The following is a 23,004-nucleotide window of genomic DNA, read 5'->3' on the forward strand; positions in this document are numbered from 1 at the left end:
TTCAACAAATTTTTAAAAACTGGCGTTCATCATTACGTAACTGAAACATTTAAAATAAACTATAGAGTTACGACTTGGACACTTTCTGAGCTGATGGCCGAAATTATTCCAGGTTTAGTAATTTTTGGTGTTGCAACTCTGAAAATTTACGTTTACCATGTACAGTTGGAACATTACTCTTGTAGGCTCACAATGATGTTGTCTTGGAATGAATCAACAGGAGAAGTTGAACAAAAACAATATAACAGATAGGGGTGAACAAAACCGAAAAACTTTAAGAAACACAAGATAACAGAACATCTACGTCCTACCAAATGTCGGCAGCGTGACTGAGTGACAAAAATATCTGCGCGACGTTCCAAAAGACGTCAGTTCAACATTGCTCTAGGCCACGCAGCTGAGTTGTGACATGCTACAACTGGGAACAGCTGACTCTATGACCATACGTCCCTTCGCTGCTTCTCGCTGCTGTTGTGTTTCATATGGGATTCATAGTGTACGGCATGTTGTCACAATGGGCGCAAAATATAAACAGGATTATTATTATTAGTAAACATGGCAAAGATCACGCACTTTGAATTTGGTTCTCATTCATATGTTTCGTGCGCATAAAAAAAAACAAAAAGAAAACGAAATCTGCAAATCTACTTGTATTTTAAAATAATCTTCATGACAGAATAATCATATATCAAAATTCCCTGTTTCGTTCGTTCTTTGTGTGAGCCTCTGGGGCAGAGGGTCTATCCTTTTACTACCCTAGATTCACGATAAACAAACAGCATCAGTAGCAACCAAACACGGCTTACATTAAAAAGCTCACGATTCTTTCGGAAGTGACGTTTCTCAAGAGTCTTTTTTCGCTCCTGTTTTTCTTCATCTTCTTTCTCATGTTCCTTGATAATCTCTTCGAAGCAGATGAGAGCATCCTCCTTGTCCATATCTACCAAAAGGCACATCACAGGAGTTAGTGAAATAATGATAGATCACTGGCAAAAAATAAGCTTTTGACTACGTCGACGAATCAGCATACCGGTACCGTAATACTTATTATCTTTTTTCTATAGCAACGCTCTGGCAGGTCGAATATCAGTATTGCAGCAGATAACTGAAATACGAGACTAATTCAAACGAAATCAGTCATATAGAAAAACAACAGGCTACATGAAGGGCAGACGCAAAGAGAATAAAATGTTGAAGAATTTGTGATGAAACGATTAGTTATTGTGAAATAAAGATGAAAGTGGAAGATGGGGCTGCAGCTCCACCTAAAGCGGATAGTGAATTCCGATATAATTCCAGTGTTCCGATATAGAACAATTTTCAAAAATCCGGATTTCGGGTATTTAAGAAACAAAAACCGGGAGAAAACCGCTTTTTAAACTTGTTAAGCTGTGACTTTAAATTTACTGCTATTATTTAACCGTCAGTTGCATGTAAGTTTTTTGTTCTGTTTAATAACTTGAATCACAACGCAAAGAATCCGTGAAACGACTACAGAAATTCTTTAAACTTTAGGGTTGTCCTCATCGTATAAAGTATTGTTCGTTTTATTATGACACTCAATCGCTTGCTGGCACTTTATAGCGTTCGCCTTCTTGTTGTTGCTTTTTGAGAAACAAAAAAATCAACAAAGAGTTATGGGCCTTTCGATAGTATGTAATAAAATTTAATATATTATAGGTAATTTAAAAGTATAACCAAAACACGTCAATCTTTTGATTGCTGCTTAGTTGTAATGCCTACAACAGCAATTTTCACTTAAATATATTTTACAAATATTATATTTTTGCTTATCGTTAAACCTACTTAACAATCAAACCTACTTTGGAGTTCCTCGTCTTCGGCAAATACAGTGTCATCCATAAGCATTTGCTGACACTCTGACCACGTTGTTCGGTGGGACAATCTGTCAAGACTCAAGAGAATGTGACGTAGCTGCTTCATATTTCTACGCCGAAGCTCCTTTGCGTCTTCCTGTAACAAACACAGATCACCAAATGACTACATAGTAAAAAAATAGGAAACCTACAAGTCAGTTTCACCTTTTACTCAGTCACTGCAGAGTCATTCTTTGTGAAATCATCCCGAATTTTGGAATTTTGTCAGCCATAGTCACAGATTTAAGCAATGATGTACTGGCAACAAGTTGATCAAATTCCATATTTATTAGTTTAAAACTTCGTCTGCTATAGCAATTTTAAAACTTCCTTCAATTTTTTTTTAATTTTATGCTTGAGTGAAGACAAATATTCTCCTTTTTTAAACGGCCATAACTTAACAATACTGACCTAATTTTTCTAAAATTACAATTATTTTATTTAGAAAACTAAACTCTATAACTGCGTAAAATTTCATAAAAATGTATGACTATTGACTATGGGTGACATGGTCTGGATGATTTCAGAAATAATGACCCAGCAATTGATTTCAATCAACAGAGTTATTATCAAGAAAGTACCGCGTAAGTAATATTTTACAAATTAAGATATGATTACATAGTTTTATACCATTAAAAGGTCAGAATGGTGTGGATATCTGCGGGAACATTTACCAGCAGTGCATTCTGACAGATTGAGGATGACGAATTGACGATGGTGATGTACTATGTGTTGTATGTACAATTGTACATTGTACAGTATATCACATCGCTTACAGAGCTTAGAAGCATGATATTCTTATAATAGATGTGGTGTTATATCAATGACATTATCACTTATACTTTAAAGTAGAAACTCAACCTTGCTGGGTACTTTTTTCGAAAGTAAGAAACTAAGTCCATTTTATCATGCTCCCGAGTTTACATCAATGAAATAATTGACATACGTAAGATATTTTTATAAATCCAAAAATTATTTCTCTGACCTATTACTACACAAACTTTGATACTGATTACGTCACAAGACAACACCTTTTCCTTCTTAGATAAATAAAAAACGACGTCTTCATATATTTCCTTTTTGTCTCGTTCATTGACGCTTTTCCAAATCGGGTTGTCCGAAAAAATTTTGTCAGCACCGCGATAACTGCAAGAAGCAAAAACACGTTTTCAAAGTTTGATGACACCATAGTTTTATACTTGGTAAATAAAACTGCAAAAACCACCAATCTTCACCAAGATGTTTAGAAACCAAGTTTTACATATACCTCAATTTCTGGTAATATCAAGTATTCATAATCTGGAAGTCTGACGGTTGGTGAAAGATAGCAGGGATTTATGAGTACTAGTGATGCACCGGAGACAAGATCTTGACAGACCAAAGCTTCTGACCTTGGTAATATCTATTTGATGCAATGTTCCAACCGACCGGTTGTTCGTACACCAACTACACCATTCTCACCGATCACTAAAGTGGGAACACACTTTTCAAGGATAAGCCGTATGTACTCCACACTTTGGATTACACGGATCATATTGCGTTTTGATTAATTTTTGTTTTAAATTGAAGCTTAAGCTTTTAGATTACAAAGTTGGATGTCCATTTGAAAAAAAAGTTTCTATAAGCGCAACAGTTTTCTTGGTTTATTTTTTACACTATTAAAACGATTGATAACAACGTAGTAATTCCATCTTTGCAGGGTGAACAAAGGTCGCTAGACCTTTTTTCATTTTATGATTAAACGTATTGAATGTCACTAAAATGCCTTTTAATATGCTAAATATCTTGATAGACTCTCTAACAAATTAAACCAATTTTGAGATCATTAAGCTCTTAAAAGTTGTCAAATCTACCGTTTCCCATGTTGTGAATAGATTTAAGGAACTTGGTACATCTGAAGATCGTCCCAGGAATGGAAAACCTCGCACTGCTCGAACAGAGAAAGTGATTAAGGCTGTCCGAGAAAGAGTGAGGAGAAACCTAAACAGATCCATCCGTCAAATGACCAAAGACATGAATGGGAGCAACACTTCAATAAGAACAATTGTGGAAAAGGATTTTCAATTGTCTCCTTAGAAGATGAGAAAACGGCAGTTCCTTTAACCTCTCCAAAGCAAAAGAGACTTGAAAGAGCACAGATTCTTCTTGGAGAACTAAAGGCAGGCATGGCAGCGCAAGAGATCATTTTTTTATACGAAAAACTCTTCAGAATTGAAGCTCAGTTCTAATCAGAATGATAAAATTTATGCAAAGTCTTCAGCAGATATTAAAGATTCTGTGAGAGCAGTTTACTGCCATCAAAAATCGTCTTTTGTCATGGTGTGGACCGCCATCTCCAAAACTTGGAAGTCTCCTCTGATTTTCGTTAAACAAAGGGTTAAAAATTCAGATCGTTACATCAACGATATTTTGGTTCCAATTGAAGAGATAAACACTACAAAGATCAGCCCTTCACATTCCAACAAAATGGTGCACCATCCCACACCTCAAGAAAGACTCGGAACTGGTGTTCACGTCAAATTCCAAGATTATGGAGTAAGGAAATGGGGCCTCCCCTCATAGCCTGATTTGAATCCGATGGACTTTTAGGTGTGGTCGTTATTGGAGGCAAAGGCCTGTTTCGTTGCTCACACTTGTAAGTGTGTGTTGATGTTCTGAAGCAATCACTAATGCAGGAATGGGTCAAAATATCCTAGGATAAGCTATGTGCCTCGGTCGAAAACTTTCGACAAAAAATTGAGACATCCAAGCGAAGGACGGCCACATTGAAAATAAATATATAAATAAATTTATTCCTAGTATTGTAAGCTGTCATTGTGATACCTTTATGATGAAACAAAGTACTAAAACTATATACACAACCAGGAAACCCACATAGAAATTTTTCAAACATGCCTCAATAACGTTTCATCTGCGACAATTGAAAAAAGTTTTAATGACATCAAATCGTTACACTAGAAGACGGTAACATGATTAGCCACCTGGTGCTGCTGGAGATCTTGTTGCTTGTCTCGAGAAAATGTTGCAACTTTTCTTTGTTGTCTTTGGCCTTTTGTCTCTCTTCGTCCTTTTCTTCTTTCCCACGTTGTGTCTTGTACTCATTAAAGGCTTGTTTCTTTTCACTGAGCTTTTTTAGAGCCCTGAACATAAACAAGACAAGCTATCATCAGATAAAAGATAAATAAATTGTAACTCTACTGGTGCAATTACATAGCAAAAGTTGTTGAATCATGTTTTCCCTCTTTGTTTTAGGAAAAAACGATTTTTTTTCTATCAGCAGCGACAGCAACCCAAAATAGATGTCAGGGTAGGTGTCCAGCACCCATTATGTTGTTTGGTCATCTCAATCAAGCATACCACACGCCAAGTTTGAGACATGGTGTCGTCTGCGGCTGTGGATAATTAATGAACACCCCATTTAGAGTCAAGACACCCCTTTGTACCAGGTGGCCTTGAATTGATACAGTCATCCAGTGGTCATACCACCAGCGAAGCACATTATATGGAAAACACTTGGAATACTGCATGGTGTGCCACCGACACAATACTCCATAGTTTTATATCCCACCAGATGGCTGAACTGCCCCCTGGTGTACAAGGCACCTAATAGAATGTATGGTGGAGCAGCACTGGACGTGCTACAATAACCTGGCTTTCCATCACCTGCCTTGAAATCTGAGCAATTCTTTCTCTCACGTAAAAAGACCTCGTAGTGTTGAAATGCAATTAGTGTGCCAACTTACCTTGTCAGATTATGCTAAACGTCCCGATTTTATACTATCAATCGCATATAACTAGACGAATAGGACAAAAATTTCACCAAAAATAACGTTTTTAATCACACCTGTTGAGTTCGATTTGGGGAGGAATATGATTGGAAGTGTTGTGGTATGTGGTATGCGCACCACTAAGGGTACACAAGAGCTTTTCAGATGGTACACGAGTAACATTCTGCTTTACTCAACATTTTTGAAGTCAAATTAAGAATTTCAACAAACTACAGTTCTTCTTCTATAGAGTCTTCTAAATTTAGTTGATACACCACAGATCGACACAATCTTGTGTGACAGAGTTTTATATTGAAAGGTCCCACTTGCTGCACTGAGTGTTAAGCTGGGAAGACACAAGAAAATAGTTCGGTGTTTGGGGGCTTGGTACCACAGATACATGTAACTGGGCCCGTGTTGTAGCCTCACTTCACCATTGCACATTTAGAACGGCCAACACCGCATTATGGCAAAGCATTGAGAAACTGTCCAATTGTTGTCATACTGTTTCATAGTGTGCATTTGCAAATAATCTTAAATCACCCAATCAATTGTACATCGAGTTCAGGTAATTGAGCATGAAAGTGGCACATCTGACCGACAAGGAAGAAAATATTTCTATGCAAGCATTACAAGTGAAACATACAATGTACGCCTCAAGATTACAAGTTTTTACTTTTACAATTTAATGTTAAGTTCTCACGAGTATCGGTGATCTGACATGATCATCTTCATTGCTTGCTCCCATGATGATGCTGCAGGAACAGACTTGTCTCGAAGAAGATCCTTGAAAGCAGATTTTGCTTCCTCTTTATTGCTCCAATCCTTAGTTGGTTTGCTAACAACGGGTTTCTCGCTTTGGGGTTCCGGTGTTTTCTCCTCCAACTCGCTGTCATCAGATCTGAAACGCCAAACGGCTTCAGAATTAGTAGTGAATCAACATAATCGTCACCTGCAACTAGCCTCAAACTAACCTTGATCTAGGCCTAGCCAACAACTGTGTACAAATATTCGATATTGGAGAAAAATATAGTCTTTCGAAAGCCTCATTTTAAATTTTTTTCAAAAGAATTTTCACAACTTCTCATTTTAAAAGAACATTGATTGATCTAAGTAAGACTACCCAGAACTTTGCTTCTTTTCTTGTTTCATTTGCTTTTTTTTCGATTTCTTCAATTGTTTATTCTGTTGAGTTATGGCTGCCATATGTTGCTGCATCATGAGTTGTTGCTGCATCATCATCTGCATGGGATCCATCATCTGAACAATTTGACAGATTACTTTGCATGACAAAAGTGAGGGATTCATGTCAAATGCAGCATTAGCCCAGACTTTCACATGCAAAGACCTTTTAATTTTTACCAAAAGCTTCTAGGCCACAAAATTACTTTTTAATTCTATGTGTTTTTGTAATTTTTACAATTTTTTTTTCTAAGCAACGTTATGCATAATAAGCATGTTTATAATAGATTATTTAAAAATATAGCCAAATATCCTGGTAAGCCCTACTTCCTCTGAAACAAGTATTATACTCTTTTTTCAACACAACAATGCCACATATAATAATAATGTAAAATAACAATGCTTGTTTTTATATAGCACTGTATCCATCACAGAATGTGTTGCTCTTCAGCGCTTTACAAAGCAGACAGTGTCAATGCAGCCATATGGAGGCGCAACTGAGTACATTATACTATGGAGGTACCGAAATATGGGCCCACAACATTTACGCATAAGCCTGTAACCGCCCACACTGCGGAGATTAATGATTTAGATGCTATTTTGAGTAATTTTAATTTTACCAGGTGGTTAGTAGTTGTGACAGCACAATACATTTTAAATTCATTTATGCATAAACTGTTGGACCAAATGTGCGGTGAGTTGTTGTTGAAACAATTATTTCTGATTGTATTGCATAAATCTTCCATTTTACAGATTCGTAGGTGTCACAATCAACGTGTAGCCCCACGACAGGCTACATTATATTTCCTTGAACAAGCAAACCTGTTATAAATAGCCACGTGATTTGAGTATGATTTCTAGAATGCAAAGAAATTTATTCTCACACTGTGAGTCAGTTCAATCATATATAGCTAAATATCGATTTCGATCAGCTAGAAGCTAGATCATCTTCAGTTAAGCTTATTCAAATAGAATTATATTATATTTCTAAATCTAAATCTTATCAATCTTAAATCTTATTTTCTTAATCTATTTGATTCTATTTGAATAAGCTTAACTGAAGATGATCTAGCTGATCGAAATCGATATTTAGCTATATATATATAATTGAACTGACTCGTGTGAGAAGAAATTTCTTTGCATTACAAGACATGTTTACAACCGAGTCGTTTATATCAAGCACTGTTGTGGGTTTGACACCTGTCAGAAGTTACTTCATTTTCTTGATTTCTAGAATTAATTATTGTGAGGATTAAAAGTCGAGAAGTTGTAATGAAAAATATGTTGAAACGTGTACTGTACAGTTCTAGCCAATATTGAATAGATTGTAAAAGTGGAAGTTATTGCCAATTGTAAAGTTGCTATTGCATAGTAGCGTATATCTATTTGGAAGTCAACTAAGACGTTTGCTGTTCAGAATTTGATTTCTTTACATGCTGGAAGTGCTAAACCATTTTATTAGTCTTTCATGGATTTCTGGAAGCACTCTACAATCTCAAAAGTAAAACTATTCGACATTTAGTGTCTAACATCCCAATAAACTACTTGCAAAACGAAAAAAGTACAAAAAACAGACCAAAGACAATTTACTTTGGCAAATCGCTCCATCGAGCAAGGTAGTGGTTCCAGCCAAACCATATGATATTATGATAGTCTCATCGAGAAGTAAGGCTCAGTTTCAACATGAAACAGGAACTGGTCTTCATAAATTTTTTATTTCATTTTACTTTTTAATTGCAACTTGTTTACAAGTTTATTTTCTGCATCACAAAGTTTCCCTTATTTTAGTTGTTTGAATAAAACCTTTATGTCTGAAGTTTGACCTACCAAACTCAAAAACAGCTTTTCTATGACAATAGTTTTCTATACAAGCGTTGTTATTAGGCCTATAATAAATAAAAATATAATAAAATAGTTTCATATTTCATATAACCCAATAATATCATCAATTACTGCTACGTAATGATCTTGCATGTGTCACATTTTATTATAAGACTTCTTTTTCAATTACCTTGTCTGAACCACGCATCGACGGCCTCGGATGAAGCACACAAGACAAAATTTTTCGTTTATCTGTCATGTTCAACATTCAGTGTTTCTAAAGTTATAGGCAGTTAGGGCATTTTCCAGTGTTAAGGGCATTTTCCAGTGTTAAGGGCATTTTCCAGTGATAGGCTTGATGCGCGTTGTACTAGTTAGCCTATTCAAGGTTCCTATTTGTAATGTTTGGGTTATAGTTGTCTTCACTAACGGTCAGATAAATAAGTACAATGCACTTCTGTTATCTATTTATATTTCTAAGATATCAGGAAATGCAAGTTATTAGTATCAGTGCAAATTCAAATTACGCTATTGTTCAATGTTGACAGGTGTGAGCCTGTAGTGTAACGGAAAACGTTTTCGGTAATATTTATACAAATTATGTATCAGGTGTAACTTGTACAAATGTACAATTGTACATGTTCCTATTGGGCGACAAAGGAAGAGCTACCTCAAACTGTATGCAGCAGTAAGGTTGAAACAGAGCGCATGCAAGTCTTGATCAATGAGAATGGTGACATGAGTTGTTCAACAGCTGAAAACAACTTTCTTAGACTTTTGAAGGAAACCCACTGAGTTACTTGGCAAATTTATAGAATATTATAACATACAAAAAACAGATCATGCAGTGGAAGAGGGTGGCCATTAATGGCATTGGGGAGAAAAATGCTTACTGGTGGCATTGGGGAGTTTCCCATCGGTGGCATCATGTTGGGTGGCATCATTGGAGGCCCACCCATGCCACCTGTTGGCATCATGTTGGGTGGCATGAGGTTGTTGTCTTTCGCTATGGCAACAGGGTTGGTTGGTTTTGTATCAGAATCTTCTTTGTTCACATCTCCGATAGGAGGCGCTGAAGAATCACCTTCATTTCTGGAACATCCTGCTAAAACAAAGTCACGATTTCAAATGCAATTCAAAAACGCATGCACAAGGTTTTGGCAATGACAGGCCCAAAAACAACTTTATGCAGCGGTCCGAATGACGTGAACACAAATGACGCGATCCCTGGGCCGCAAGGCAGAACTGACGCATAACCCAAATGACGCAAGAGATGAATAACGCAAGCAGTGAATGCTACAATGCATGAATGACGCAAGGCTAGAATGCCGCAATGCATGAACGAAGGGAGATTTGATTATTTCAAACTAAAATTAATTTTTCTTTTGAATACTGTAGCAATTTCAATTTCCATCATAAACAAAAATATAAAAATTGTTTTTTGCACTTTACAAAATAAAGACTTGGTTATTTCTCACTACATTGATCTTCATCATTATGCACAATCTTGTTGCTGTGATGTCATGAAAACTTAATTTTACGACTGAATCGTTTTTATGACGTCACAATTCTCATTCTCAATTGCAAAGCCATGAAGCTGTCAAAAATTTCAAATGCAATTTGCCAAAAATCTACGCCTGATGGAAGAAAACGGAAAACATTTTTGGATTGAGCATCAAAAAGTACACTAGGAACTAGAGATGTACCGATACCAATATTTTGGCCAAACCGATATAACTTTTTTAGGTCGATACAGATATTTTGGCCGATACTTCAGTGTTACAAAAAGAAGCAACTTTGGTATTTGCAAGGAATATCAAATGCTAAGTTTTACCTTATTTGCATAAAACTATTAAAAAAAGCTTTGAATTGGCATATTATGCCAGTAATGCCAATAAGGTAAAACTTAAAGCACAAGATCAAAAGTAAAACTACAAGATCTTGTACTAAAACACAAGCCTTGGCACCACCGCCACTGACAGTGACAAATTAGTCTAAAACCAAAAAATCCCATAAATTCAAAAATTTTAGTTGTGTTTAAGTTTGGCGCTTACAATAAATAAATTCCAAAATACGCCACAAAACCAACCAACTTTGGAAATTTATAGAGGAGCAAGGGGAACTTCAAATGGGCAACATTAGGTGCCCAAGGGGGCATTGTTACATCATTATGAGCGACAACTGACAATGGACGGATTTGGAAGTCCTTGGCACTTAAAGATTCAAGAATCCAATCTCAACCGCATTGTTGTGTCATAACAGTAGGTTTTAGTAATGAAAGGCCACTGTGATTGAGGACTGGGGTATAAGGGAAGAAACATTACATCATAATTGGGGTTTCTGAAAAATTAATAAAGTGTTTGCGCAAACTCTCCAAATAGGCTATCATAATTGATAATAAGATGTAAAATGTAAACCAAGCCATTTGTGTAGTCGTACAAAAACTATTCGACAAGTAATGTGCATTGTGCAACCTAAGGGCGGCCGCGGTATGGTAGGCATTTTAACATACTGATATCCCATTGAACCACGAACCATCAACCAATCAGAAGCTACGCTGTTCATGATGTCATCAAGGTTGCGTTTCTCGGAACAAAGGAAAAATGCAACTTCCCACCACTGCTATTGCTCTTGTTTGTTGTGTAATTACCAAAACAAGTTTAAAGTAATAATGAACTCTCTGGCTGAATGCTGAAATGGTCACAATTGGACGGACAACCTAACATCTGATGGTTTGTAGTTCGGGTTCGTTCAATTGAATATCAGTATGTTAAACATCAAAAAGACAAAGGTCGTAATAAGCGGAACGGAAGGGGAAATCACAATGAGCAAAATTGACCCATGTGGCGTCTGCGGAAGAAGAGTGATGGCAAATTCTGTTACATGTACGAAATGCAAGAAATGGGTGCATGGAAGATGTGCAAAGATGAAGAGAGTGACATGCAGATCTGGAGATGGTTTTGAATGTGAAAGATGCAAGAAGATTGAGGAAGGAATGATTGGTCCTGTTGAAAAGCTGAATGACGAAGTTGAATCAGTAAATGCCTTTTGCTATCTAGGAGATAGATTGAATGCCAGTGGTGGTTGTGAAGCGGCAGTGACTGCAAGAGGAAGGTTTGGTTGGGTGAAATTCAGAGAGTGTCGAGAGTTGTTATGTGGTAGAAGATTTCCGTTGAAAATGAGAGGAAGAATTTATATTAGTTGTGTGAGATCTGCAATGCTGTACGGAAGTGAGACATGGTGCTTACGGGAAAACGAATTGGCGATTTTAAGAAGAACTGAGAGAGCGATGGTGAGAGCAATGTGTGGTGTAAAGCTGATGGACAAAAGGAATACCGAAGAACTTATGAGCTTGCTTGGGTTGAATGAGAGTGTTGATAAGTTGGCAAAAGCGAATGGAGTGAGGTGGTATGGGCATGTTTTGAGAAGGGATGAAGATGATGTTTTGAGAAGAGCGCTGGAGTTGCGAGTGGAGGGTCATAGAAAACAAGGAAGACCAAAGAAAACATGGAAAAAGCAAGTTGAGGAAGAAAGCAGCAAGGTGGGCTTGACAAGAGAGGACGCGCTAGACAGATCGATGTGGAGGCAGGGTGTGAAGACGATTGCGGCACTTGGAGGTGAATCCGGCCACCCTCGGTAACGGGGACATCACCGGATTAAAACTGGACTACTACTACTACTAAAGTTCCTACCTCTAAGGGCGCTTGTCATTTGGTTGAGAAGCTTTTGCCAGGCCAAGACTGCCCAGGCAGCAAAAATGTATAATTTTGCATCGTTTTTACGTTGCTAAACGTTTAAAAAAACCATGTAACTTGGTTGTTTTTAGTAAGCTGGTTCTATCAGTTTGTGATTTAATTTCCACCTTTCGTTGTAATAAACTCATCAAGCTTAAACAATGTCAGAGTAAGTAGGCTGCGCAACGAACTCCCACAGCCACACCACTTGCTACTGACAAGTCAAACATCTATGTCTTTTAATGTTGCCGATTTGCGTCACAATTTTTTTTTTTATAGCGATACTTGCTCTTGGCTATTTCTGTTACGTTTAGATGATGTCATGTCATTATGCTGATTTGAGATATAATTTAATTCATGACGTTGTATGGATGAAAAACTTTTACAAGCTTTATACTCTGCTGAGAGTAAAAAAGGAACACAAATGATAAATATTTGAGAAATTGAGTCTCCTTACACAACTTAAGAATCGAACAACGCAAAACTGCTGAAACAAAACGTTTTGTTTAAGTGAAAGAATCACTGTAAGCAACCAATGTTAAAACGTGCGCGCAAGAAATCATGGGAGTGTGACGTATCAAAAATTTGAACAGGTTGTTATTTTTCTACATAAATGTGACGTTACTTAGTTACAACTTTGAAAAAATCTATATCTTTGCTTCTGTAGAAAATCCGCAGCAAACGCTTTTTTTACGTGTTTAGTTTCGGCCAAATTTTGCCGATACCGATACTAAAAAAATGGCTGGTATCACCGATACCGATATATCGGTACATCTCTACTAGGAACCATAAATACCTTAGCAACCTTAAAATCTATGCAGCACAGTATTATTTTTTGTTCACATTGAGGTGAAGAAAGACATAAATTTTGGCCTACTGACGAGGCAAATGCACAGTATTTCATCTTGATGAATATACTACAGGGAACTGTAGCCGACTTTCAATAATAAGTTTTTCTAAACCCGTTTAACAAATTGAAAAAAAAAATCAAGAGTCTTGGTCTAACTGCACATAATATGTCATCAATTTTGTCTGTTCTGACTTTTTTCGTGTTGCGCACAAAGTGAAAATTGCGAGGTTTTGTTACGAATGCGTTTACTGGATAATGGGCAAAACTTTATTATAATTCTTCTCATATTTGTTTGTTTACTTCGTTCATTTACTGACATCCTGTGTTGTTCCTGAATCAGCGAGGAACGAGATTAACTGAGGGAAATCAGACTTACAGTTCGACTTTGCCAAATGCTTCCTATTAGTAAGATTTCTCTGCAGACATGTCTATTAAGATTTAAAAGCAACAAATCAATTAGTGGCACCTTCATCTTTATTTTGTCAAGTAGAAACATATAATTTTTATATTTTCGTTTATGGAAAAAATGAAAATTGAAATTGCTCCTATGGGAAATGAAACTACAATATATTCAGTGAGCAATAACCAAGTCATCATAATCCATCGTCGGTTTGTTCCCCACTAGTGGGGGTGGCCGATTGTTTCCGCGCAGCAATTGTTTTAATCCCTTTTCTCCATTTCACTCTGTCCCTTGCATCTTCCTCCTTCAGTCCAACTTTTTTAAACTCATCCTTCACTTGTTGTTTCCACGTTCTTCTTGGACGACCGCGTTTCCTGTTCCCATGTCCCCAACCAAGTATCATCTCTATTTTGTTAAGTGCAAAAAGCTATTTTTATAACTTTGTTTGCATAAAAAATGAAAATTGAATTTGGTATTGTGACAAATGAAATTACTACCGTATTCAAAAGAACGATTAATTTTAGTACGAAATAATCAAATATTGTGTCATTCATGCATTGCGGCATTTTAGGTCTTGCGTCAATTATACCTTGAGGCCTAGGGATCGCATAATTCGTATTTGCGTTATTCGAACCGCGGCATAAAGTCGTGTATATTGGCAGACAACATTGTTGAAATGACTTGTGCATGTTGTTTTTACATTCTCACATTTATATGTATCCAATTATCCAGAGTGATCAAACCAAGTGTAAACAAAAGTTTATTGAAATAACAGCACATCCAAACAGGAAAAAAATGACACATATAAAGAAAAATACAAAGAAAAGTATAAATAAACAAACTGTACTCAGATATTTCAACATATCCTCCCTTTGCCTTCACCAAACGCCTTAGCCTGTTGTGCACTTGACTTCATGAGGCACGTATGCTGTCTGATGATATTTTTTCATAACCACTATTAACCAGTGCGCAATTTTGCCTTCAGAGCTGTAACGCTTGAATAATTTGAAGAACAGGCTTCACTCTCCAAGATACTCCATATTGCGAAGTCTATTGGGTGTAAATTAGGAGACCATGGAGGCGATAATTCCTTTCGTCAAAACCCTGCCATATTCTCCTTACACCAGTCCTGGAAAAGATTCGCTGTGTGGGACGTAGCCCCATTTTGTTGAAGAGTTATTATTTTGTCGTCTTTCTACAATACGATACCCATTGCACTAATGCTACAACTGAAGCGATTGCGTAATTCATTGCTATGCCATAGTTGGTATTATTATCACACTAATGTGGAGTGTTCACTGTTCAAGACAACCAGCTGATATTGTAAAGCTGCTTTAAAACCAAATAAATATAAGCATCCAGCGATATGGCGCTACATCAGCTTTTGTAGATGTTTTCTGGAAATCCCAAGATTTCAATAAAATTATTAAACAACATTAAACATCCTAAAACAACTTCCAAGGTGATTTTGGTCATCTGCCACCTGTACCCAAGTGGCTAAATGACTCGAAAGGTCATGTGACCTTCAAAATTGGAAAAAAAGTTCATAACTTGAAAATCGGTTAAGCTTGGTTTATGGCTAAAAATACTCAGAAGATCCATGTTTAATTGTTCATATCTGCTCTAACACAACATTCGCTTTAAATGTATCTCATTGATCACAAATTGGTAAAAACTCATTTTACTTTAAAAACGAAGAAAATTGTATAGCCTATGCTATAGCGGTGTGCATTTACCAGCCTATTCTATAGCATTGGCAAGCTAGTACAATAATATACCTTCTAGTATTGTGCATTTACTATGTTACACTATTAAAACAAAAAATAGGCTGTTTTACAGCTTGTGCATGATCACTGATTCCTACTACCTAATAAGTGTTCGAATCAGTTCAATGCAAGATAAACATTAAGTGGACATGTCTTATTTAATTGAGTGAAGATCACTGGTGAAGACAAACGGTTTTTAGATCAAATTTCTTTAAAGATACATGATTTCATGACCTGCTCAGTGTATAGGCCATTACTATATTAATGGTTAATACATTAACTCTTTCGCAACCACCGAGGTCGAGACGTTTAATCTAAATAACCAGATATTTTTCACAAAAATCTGTTGTATTTACGCCGTAATAACATCTCATATGAACGACGTAGACGCACAATCTTGACGTGAAATGAAAGCATACATCTTCAGCTACTCGAAGATGCAAAGCCTTGCCATAAAATTTAAAACATTCAATGTACAACTAGCAACTTTCCAAGCGGTATTTTTTCTAATTTCTAAAAAAAAAATTGGCAGAAAAGTATACTTCATTATAATCTTTATTACCCAAGCATGATGCAATAATATGAAAATATATGTAGTTTAAAGGCCTACTAAAGGAAATTTTCAAACGGGAATTAAGTATTAAAATTTAAAATGCGTAAACTGAACACTCAATACATTTTTAAAAAAATTACCGAAAAAAAATGGTTTTCAATGGCGCTGGCAAGGCCCAAAGTCCAATGTTTCATTTAGTTTTTATTTTTTTCAAAATGACCAAAAAGTGGAAACACTGCTCGAGAAAACGTCACAAAAGGCGAGAGCTCCAGTTCCAGCAATATCAAAACTTCAAAAGTTCGGACGCGTTGCATTTCAAGAAGTTTTGCAGTATAGTTTTACACATTTTTTAAGTTTCTGGGATATCTCGTTGAGCAATAGTAGCAATGTTACGAGAAAGGTGAGGTACCGTACGGTAGTATAAATGTGGGTCTGCTACTATTCGGTGAGTCCGATTCGGTGAGTCTGATTCGGTGAGTTCCTAACCTCTAACCCCTAACCCTAAAAGGGCAATGATAATTAGGCTACGGTACCCGATAATTTAAAAAAAAAATTGAAAAAATCCCCCGTTAAGGGATCGGACTCACCGAATTGGACTCACCGAATCGGACTCACTGAATCGGACTCACCGAAACGGGCCATTCCGTATAAATGTAGTAGCATTGCTAAAAATTAAATGTCCATAAAATCAATATTGCATCATAGTTTGACTATTGACTATTGCAACTTCAGAAGATGCAGTGCATTGGGACTGGCCGACAAAGGAAGACATAGATATTGTCAATGTTGAAAATTGTTTTTGGGGCCCTTCAACTGCAGTGTTAACTGCTGCCGGACGTGCAATATCATATTTTCGTTTTGCGGAAGAAGAGGAAGTAAAAGAAAAATTTGTGTTCCTAAGATTCCTAATCACTGGCGCCGACTTACGGGGTTACGGGGTGGCCACGCCACCTCGTAACCGCTGTGGCGGGGTGGCAGCCACCCCGTTTAGGTTGCATTACTGACTGCAAATAAATGTAATTTGAACGGACGTTTAAATCTTTTTTTGATCATCGGTTTTCGCTTCAAGTCAACGTAAAGCAAGAGGTGAACCAATGCAGTATTGCGAGGAAAATGATTGTTTTTGTCACAAGCATGATGCTCGCGTAACATCAAGCAAGCTACGTGAAGATTACGCAACACGTGGCTACGAGTTTTTTTCCGTGTTGTTGCGATCGTTTTATTTGTTACTTGTCATAAGTCATTGTTAAATTTGTTAGGTTTACAATGGGATTATTAATCAATAAAATACGATCTTTCCATTGCCTCCCTCAAAAATCTTTTTTGAAAAATTTTAAACTGCTCATAATATCGCTATAAATTATGCCAGCTATAAAATACTTGGAAATAAAATTATCTCGATGATTGATAGCTCCACCTCTAAATGAATATCTACTTTCGAATTTCATTAAAAAAATGCAATTTTTGAAACATTTTGAGTTTTATTTAAAAAGTGCACTTAGTAAAGTAGCAGTTTTAACGTTCTGCAAATTTACACGTTTACATGATTTTATTGGAGGAAAGCTACACCCCCTGCCAATTCCCAATAATAAAAGCAACTTTTTTAACTACTCAAGATTTTGCATTTTGAATTATTTTCCGATTTAAATTGGAGTGTACTGTCATCTACTTCATGCTTTAATTTCTACTTTGTTATCTACTTCATGCAGTAATATTACGTGTCAATGCGTGACAAACTGTGAGGCGGGAATTTATTGGTCTGACATAGGAGTTGCTTGTTACATCATAGAAAAAATTACGAAAAGTCGTCCAGTAAAAGTTTTCGCCGACATTCCAGTTTTATTCAGCTTAAAGGTGCCACCGAAAAAGCGTTCAAAATTGCAGCCCTCCATTGAGTCATTTTTTGTTGCGTCTAGTCAGGGTTTTAGCCGGCATGAAAGTGACAGCACGAGCAGGATAATCGCTGTTGAAGGGAGAAGCTACCAAAAATCGTGGGAGAGCGAATTCCCGTGGCTAGAATACGATAGATGCAAAGATAGAGCATTCTGTCCGATTGTCCGCAAATGGGCAATTTCACACAACAAAATAAATGTGGCGTCGTTAACTCCATTAATTCAGAACTCTGTAAAAGTTTGGACAGAAACCGGGTATGGTAACTGGAAGAAAGGAAAACAAGGTATCAAAAAACATAGGGATAGTGGTATTCACAAGGATAGCACACAGGCGAAATTAGTCTCTGAGCAAGGTCCCCAAGCTACAATTGCTTTATCCGAAAAGACATGTAAAAAAATGCAACAAAATCGTGATGCTATCAAAGCAGTATTCAATTGTATTTTGTTTCTTGGTCGGCAAGGCATTACTGTTCATGGTCACACTGACGATCGCTCAAATTTTTGCAAGAGCAACCGTTTTTTTCTACCGTAGATGCTTACTACCAAAGCATTTATTTAGACGTATTTAAACAGTGTTCTTCTTCACTTTTGTCACGTTATTCACAGCAGGACATGAAAACGATCAATGACATGGAAACAGTTCTGCTTGCCAAGGATCAAGCATCGGAAGAGAACAGAGCTGCATTTGAAAATGTCGCTGCCACATATAAAGATGACATAAACCCAATGCTTCTGCGTCTGGAATTGCAACAGCTGGAAAGTTTTCAACAGCAAAAACAGATTTTTGTTTCAACTATGTCGCAACTGCTTGATTTATTTGCAAGCAATGAAACAATTTCATTAATGCTTCCAAACGTGGTCTGCATTGGGAAAATATACTTATCGTTGCCTGCCATCACCTGCGAGGCGGAGCGATCGTTTAGTGCACTCAGGCTCATAAAAACCTACTTGCAATCTACCATGACGCAACAGCGATTGAACCACGTCCTAATTTTTAATGTTTATTAAGCTGAAGCTTCACGGTTACAACTTGACCAGTTGATTAACAGTTAGATTGACAGAGCTGCTGTTCGCAAAAATACTTTTGTCAAATCTTAAGTGTCAGAGCAGCAACGTAACAATAAAATTCACGACATACCTCCTGTGCTTTGTTTTAAAGTTGCTTTGTAAATTATCGAGCTACAAATCAGGTGTGAAAAGACAATTGCATCTACGAAACACGCTTAGTAAAAATCAAACAAAAACATGCAGTTTGAAAGTTTTTAGGTTGCCACATTGTGCTATCCCCCACCCCGTGCAAAAATGAAAGTCGGCGCCTATGTTCACAATGCATAAACTTTTCTGTTTGTTTGAACAAGATGTTACAGTTTTATCCTTATCTGTTTATATAGCTATTTCTTCTGCTTTGTGTTGCTTTTAACAAACAAAATTTGCTGTCAAAATTGATTGTTTTTTTTTACCCCGTGTATGGTTTTTATTGCCCCAAACACTGGGGAAAAAAAACAACACAAAATATTCGATAAAAATTAAAAGAATAAACATAATGCTCCAATTTTTTGGATACATCAATAGACTATCAATATTGATCAATAGACAGTAAAATTTGTCTTTTTGGCCCATTTTTTAGCGAGAAAATCAAAAGTTTGTCAATTTTGCATTTTTTTGCCCCACTTGACTTAGTATTATTTTGCTCAGAAAATGAAGCTCTACAGTGCAAATGTGCAAAATTTCATGAAATCTGTAACTATGAGTGACAAAATTTAAAAATTCTGGATGATTTCACAAAGAATGACCCCAAAAGATCTGCCATGTAAAAGCATTAGCAAAGCTTCAATAATTGCAAAAACAACTCACCAGAATTACTGTCACTTGGTGGATTTTCTATCTTTGCTTTACTCTCTTTGTCTAGATCAGCAATTCGTTCTGAAACGTCATTATAAAAGATCAAATATATTTATATTTGCATCAGACATCAAAGCTCTAACTTCATTTTTGAGGAAATAAAGAAGAGTACACCGATTCCATCATAAACCAGCACAGGGTTTGTCCACTCAGACCTTTGCCCCTCCCCAACAAGGCAGTCACGAAGCATTCTTCAGCGGGCTCGGGCAGAGCTCTTCGCTCGGTAGCTTTACCATAATATTACAAACTCAGGTGTCACGATATTAATTATTCACCAGCGAAACTAATTTGTGGATTCGTATGGCTTCATAGACCACCCTTATGCCAATTACAGACGAAATCGGTTAATACTATATTGCTTAAACGTATCAATCGTTTATTTGCATCAAAACCTAAAATCCCAAATCAAATCCAATCTAATGTTAAGTAAAACCATCGGTTAAGTGTATACCGCTTAAAATAATAAGTCGGATAACAGCATCAGGATTTGCCTCCCGTTTGCATACTTCATTCATTTAATCGAATAGTTGAACCCATAAGCGAAAAGAGAATGTCTCTTTTTTGCTTTGCTTAATTGTCTGCAATGTTCAATGGAAAAATGAAGCAAAGGTGAGACAGACACATGCGATCAAAACAAAGACAAGTGTCTGTAATCCCAGGCCAAATCTTATGTGCGAGACATCGCACTGCAAACAATCAATTTTTGTACAGCTGGACTTCGTTACAACAGAAGACCAAAAGAGCACACAAAAGGAATAATCACACTTTCCAATAAAGTGTGAAACAAACATTGAGGCAACAACATTTTGGATAGGAAAAATGCAGTTAGTGTTGTAATGATAAATCTAAATAACTTTTGAAAAATCATTTGGTGAGCTGCTTTGATAAGTCTTAAAATTAGATAAGTCTTTCATGTAACAAAACAGAAAACTCCTACATGATAGGTTTTGATCTTATTAGTACTAACTTCAATGGATATCATTCTAAAAGATGAAAAATGACCAAAACCCAAATGTGGCTGAAAGACGAAAATGATGTTGTAAACACGTTTATAATTTTACCGTCTATTAGAAGATGTGACTTTTTTGAGAAAAGTTAAGCTAAGCAATGACTACAATTTGTTAAAAATTTATCTTCTGTGGATCCTTCTCTTGTATCATGGACCAATCCTATAGATGTTTGCTGGTACAGTGGTACACCCTTCATTTTTTTAATCTTAATTAAAATGTGATGGAGAAACAACTTGACCTGATTGAAAAAGACTGATTGCATTTTTTAATTCAACGCAAAAAATGCTTCAGAAACAGTCAAAACATTTTTAGTGTAATGTAATTAATTAACGCAGCACAGTAGAATTAATATTGGCGCTGATAAAGAAAAAATAAACAAATGAATGCGAGAAAGCTATACTTTTACCGCTGCTACTACTTCTCCTGTAGTGAAACTACTATCGTATAAAAAAAAAAAATTGGTTTTAGTGAGAAAAAACCAAACCTCATCTTTATTTTGTTAAGAGTGAAAAACAATTTTTATATTGCTGTTTGTAAAATAATGAGAATTGCTACTATTCGGTGAGTCCGATTCGGAGAGACCGATTCGGAGAGTCCGATTTGGAGAGTTCCCTATTCGAAGATTTTTTGAAATTTTTTTTGAAAATTATCGGGAACCGTAGCCTAATTATCATTGACGCTTTTACATCGTTTTAAGGTCGCTAAACGTTCAAATCGTGCAAAAAAAAATAGAAATAAAATGTTTGAACAATTAAATGAAAATTCGTCATGTCAGTTCAGTTGAATTGTTTTTATTTGTGACCATCATATCACAAACAATACACGTCAACATAGCAAAGGTAGAAGCAACAAAACGCAAACGTGAAAACGTGCTTGTGACCGAAGTAAGTGATTGAGCTGAAAGAAATTTGGCACGGCCGCAACACCTTCAGAAAAATTTAAGATATAATGGGAAAATAAAAAAAAGATGTTACAAAATAAATAAATCATGGATTACCGGTAGTTTGGATCAACAAATGTGTGGCCTACAGCTTGGATTGAAAGGAAATTATCGGGTACCGTAGCCTAGTTATCCCGACCTATTTATCTGAGCAAACATTAATAGTTCAAAAATAAATTTAATTCGCTTTTTAGTCTTAAGATCTCAATGGTTAGGTCTAAACCCCACTCATCTAAAGCTTCGACTATTTTTTTCTGCTCGATTTGAACGTTTAGCGACATTAAAACGATGTAAAAGCGGCAATGATAATTAGGCTGCGGTACCGACGAATTTTCATTTAATTGTTCAAAAATTTTATGTCTATTTTTTCTGCACGATTTGAACGTTTAGCGACGTTAAAACGATGTAAAAGCGGCAATGATAATTAGGCTACGGTACCGACAAATTTTCATTTAATTGTTCAAACATTTTATTTCTATTTTTTTCTGCACGATTTGAACGTTTAGCGACGTTAAAACGATGTAAAAGCGGCAATGATAATTAGGTCACGGTACCGACGAATTTTCATTTAATTGTTCAAAAATTTTATGTCTATTTTTTTTGCACGATTTGAACGTTTAGCGACGTTAAAACGATGTAAAAGCGGCAATGATAATTAGGCTACGGTACCGACGAATTTTCATTTAATTGTTCAAAAATCTTATGTCTATTTTTTTTTGCACGATTTGAACGTTTAGCGACGTTAAAACGATGTAAAAGCGGCAATGATAATTAGGTCACGGTACCGACGAATTTTCATTTAATTGTTCAAAAATTTTATGTCTATTTTTTTTGCACGATTTGAACTTTTAGCGACGTTAAAACGATGTAAAAGCGGCAATGATAATTAGGCTACGGTACCGACGAATTTTCATTTAATTATATAATATTTATCAACCACTACTTTACATTTTCAAATGATAATGTGAAAAATTTATTCAATTTTTTTTTTTTTAAGCTGCAAAAGATTAGTTTACTGGCGATGGCAAAGCAAGCCCTTACCTTTTAATTCTCGAAGCTCTGCTGGGATTGACCAAACACTCGCCTTTGTTTCAGCATTGTAATAATAAGACTTCCCGGAATCTGCCGTAAATTCTTTCCAGGGGCATTTGGAGAGCATGACTTCGGCCTCTGACTTAATCTCGTCTGGTTTCTCCCACTTGGATTGCTTGTTCTTGACATTGTAATAATACTTCCTGCCGTCTGGAGATGTGTGCTCTGTCCAGTCCGTCTGTTTTCAGCCAGATTTCAAAAATTATTGTTACATTTTT

General features: G+C 36.3%; 1 protein-coding gene across 2 annotated transcripts in view; it reads right to left on the reverse strand.

Annotated features, from left to right (window-relative positions):
- The window catches only part of LOC145768110 (pre-mRNA-processing factor 40 homolog A-like), a 61,956-nt gene that overhangs the window by 20,425 nt on the left and 18,527 nt on the right, over positions 1–23,004 (reverse strand). Inside the window, exons 6-14 of one of the 2 annotated variants that reach the window (XM_082579582.1) lie at positions 22,736–22,964; positions 19,697–19,765; positions 9,541–9,749; positions 6,768–6,904; positions 6,348–6,545; positions 4,859–5,017; positions 2,909–3,023; positions 1,824–1,974; positions 807–940 (exon numbers count right to left, since the gene is read on the reverse strand). In XM_082579582.1, coding sequence (XP_082435708.1) covers positions 807–940; positions 1,824–1,974; positions 2,909–3,023; positions 4,859–5,017; positions 6,348–6,545; positions 6,768–6,904; positions 9,541–9,749; positions 19,697–19,765; positions 22,736–22,964 — 1,401 coding nt within the window. Of the gene's footprint in view, positions 1–806; positions 941–1,823; positions 1,975–2,908; positions 3,024–4,858; positions 5,018–6,347; positions 6,546–6,767; positions 6,905–9,540; positions 9,753–19,696; positions 19,766–22,735; positions 22,965–23,004 lie in introns of both variants that reach the window. The other variant, XM_082579581.1, reaches the window with a different exon arrangement.

This window comes from Aplidium turbinatum, chromosome 4 (genome assembly GCF_918807975.1).
Source record: "Aplidium turbinatum chromosome 4, kaAplTurb1.1, whole genome shotgun sequence".
In the NCBI taxonomy this organism is placed as follows: domain Eukaryota; kingdom Metazoa; phylum Chordata; class Ascidiacea; order Aplousobranchia; family Polyclinidae; genus Aplidium; species Aplidium turbinatum.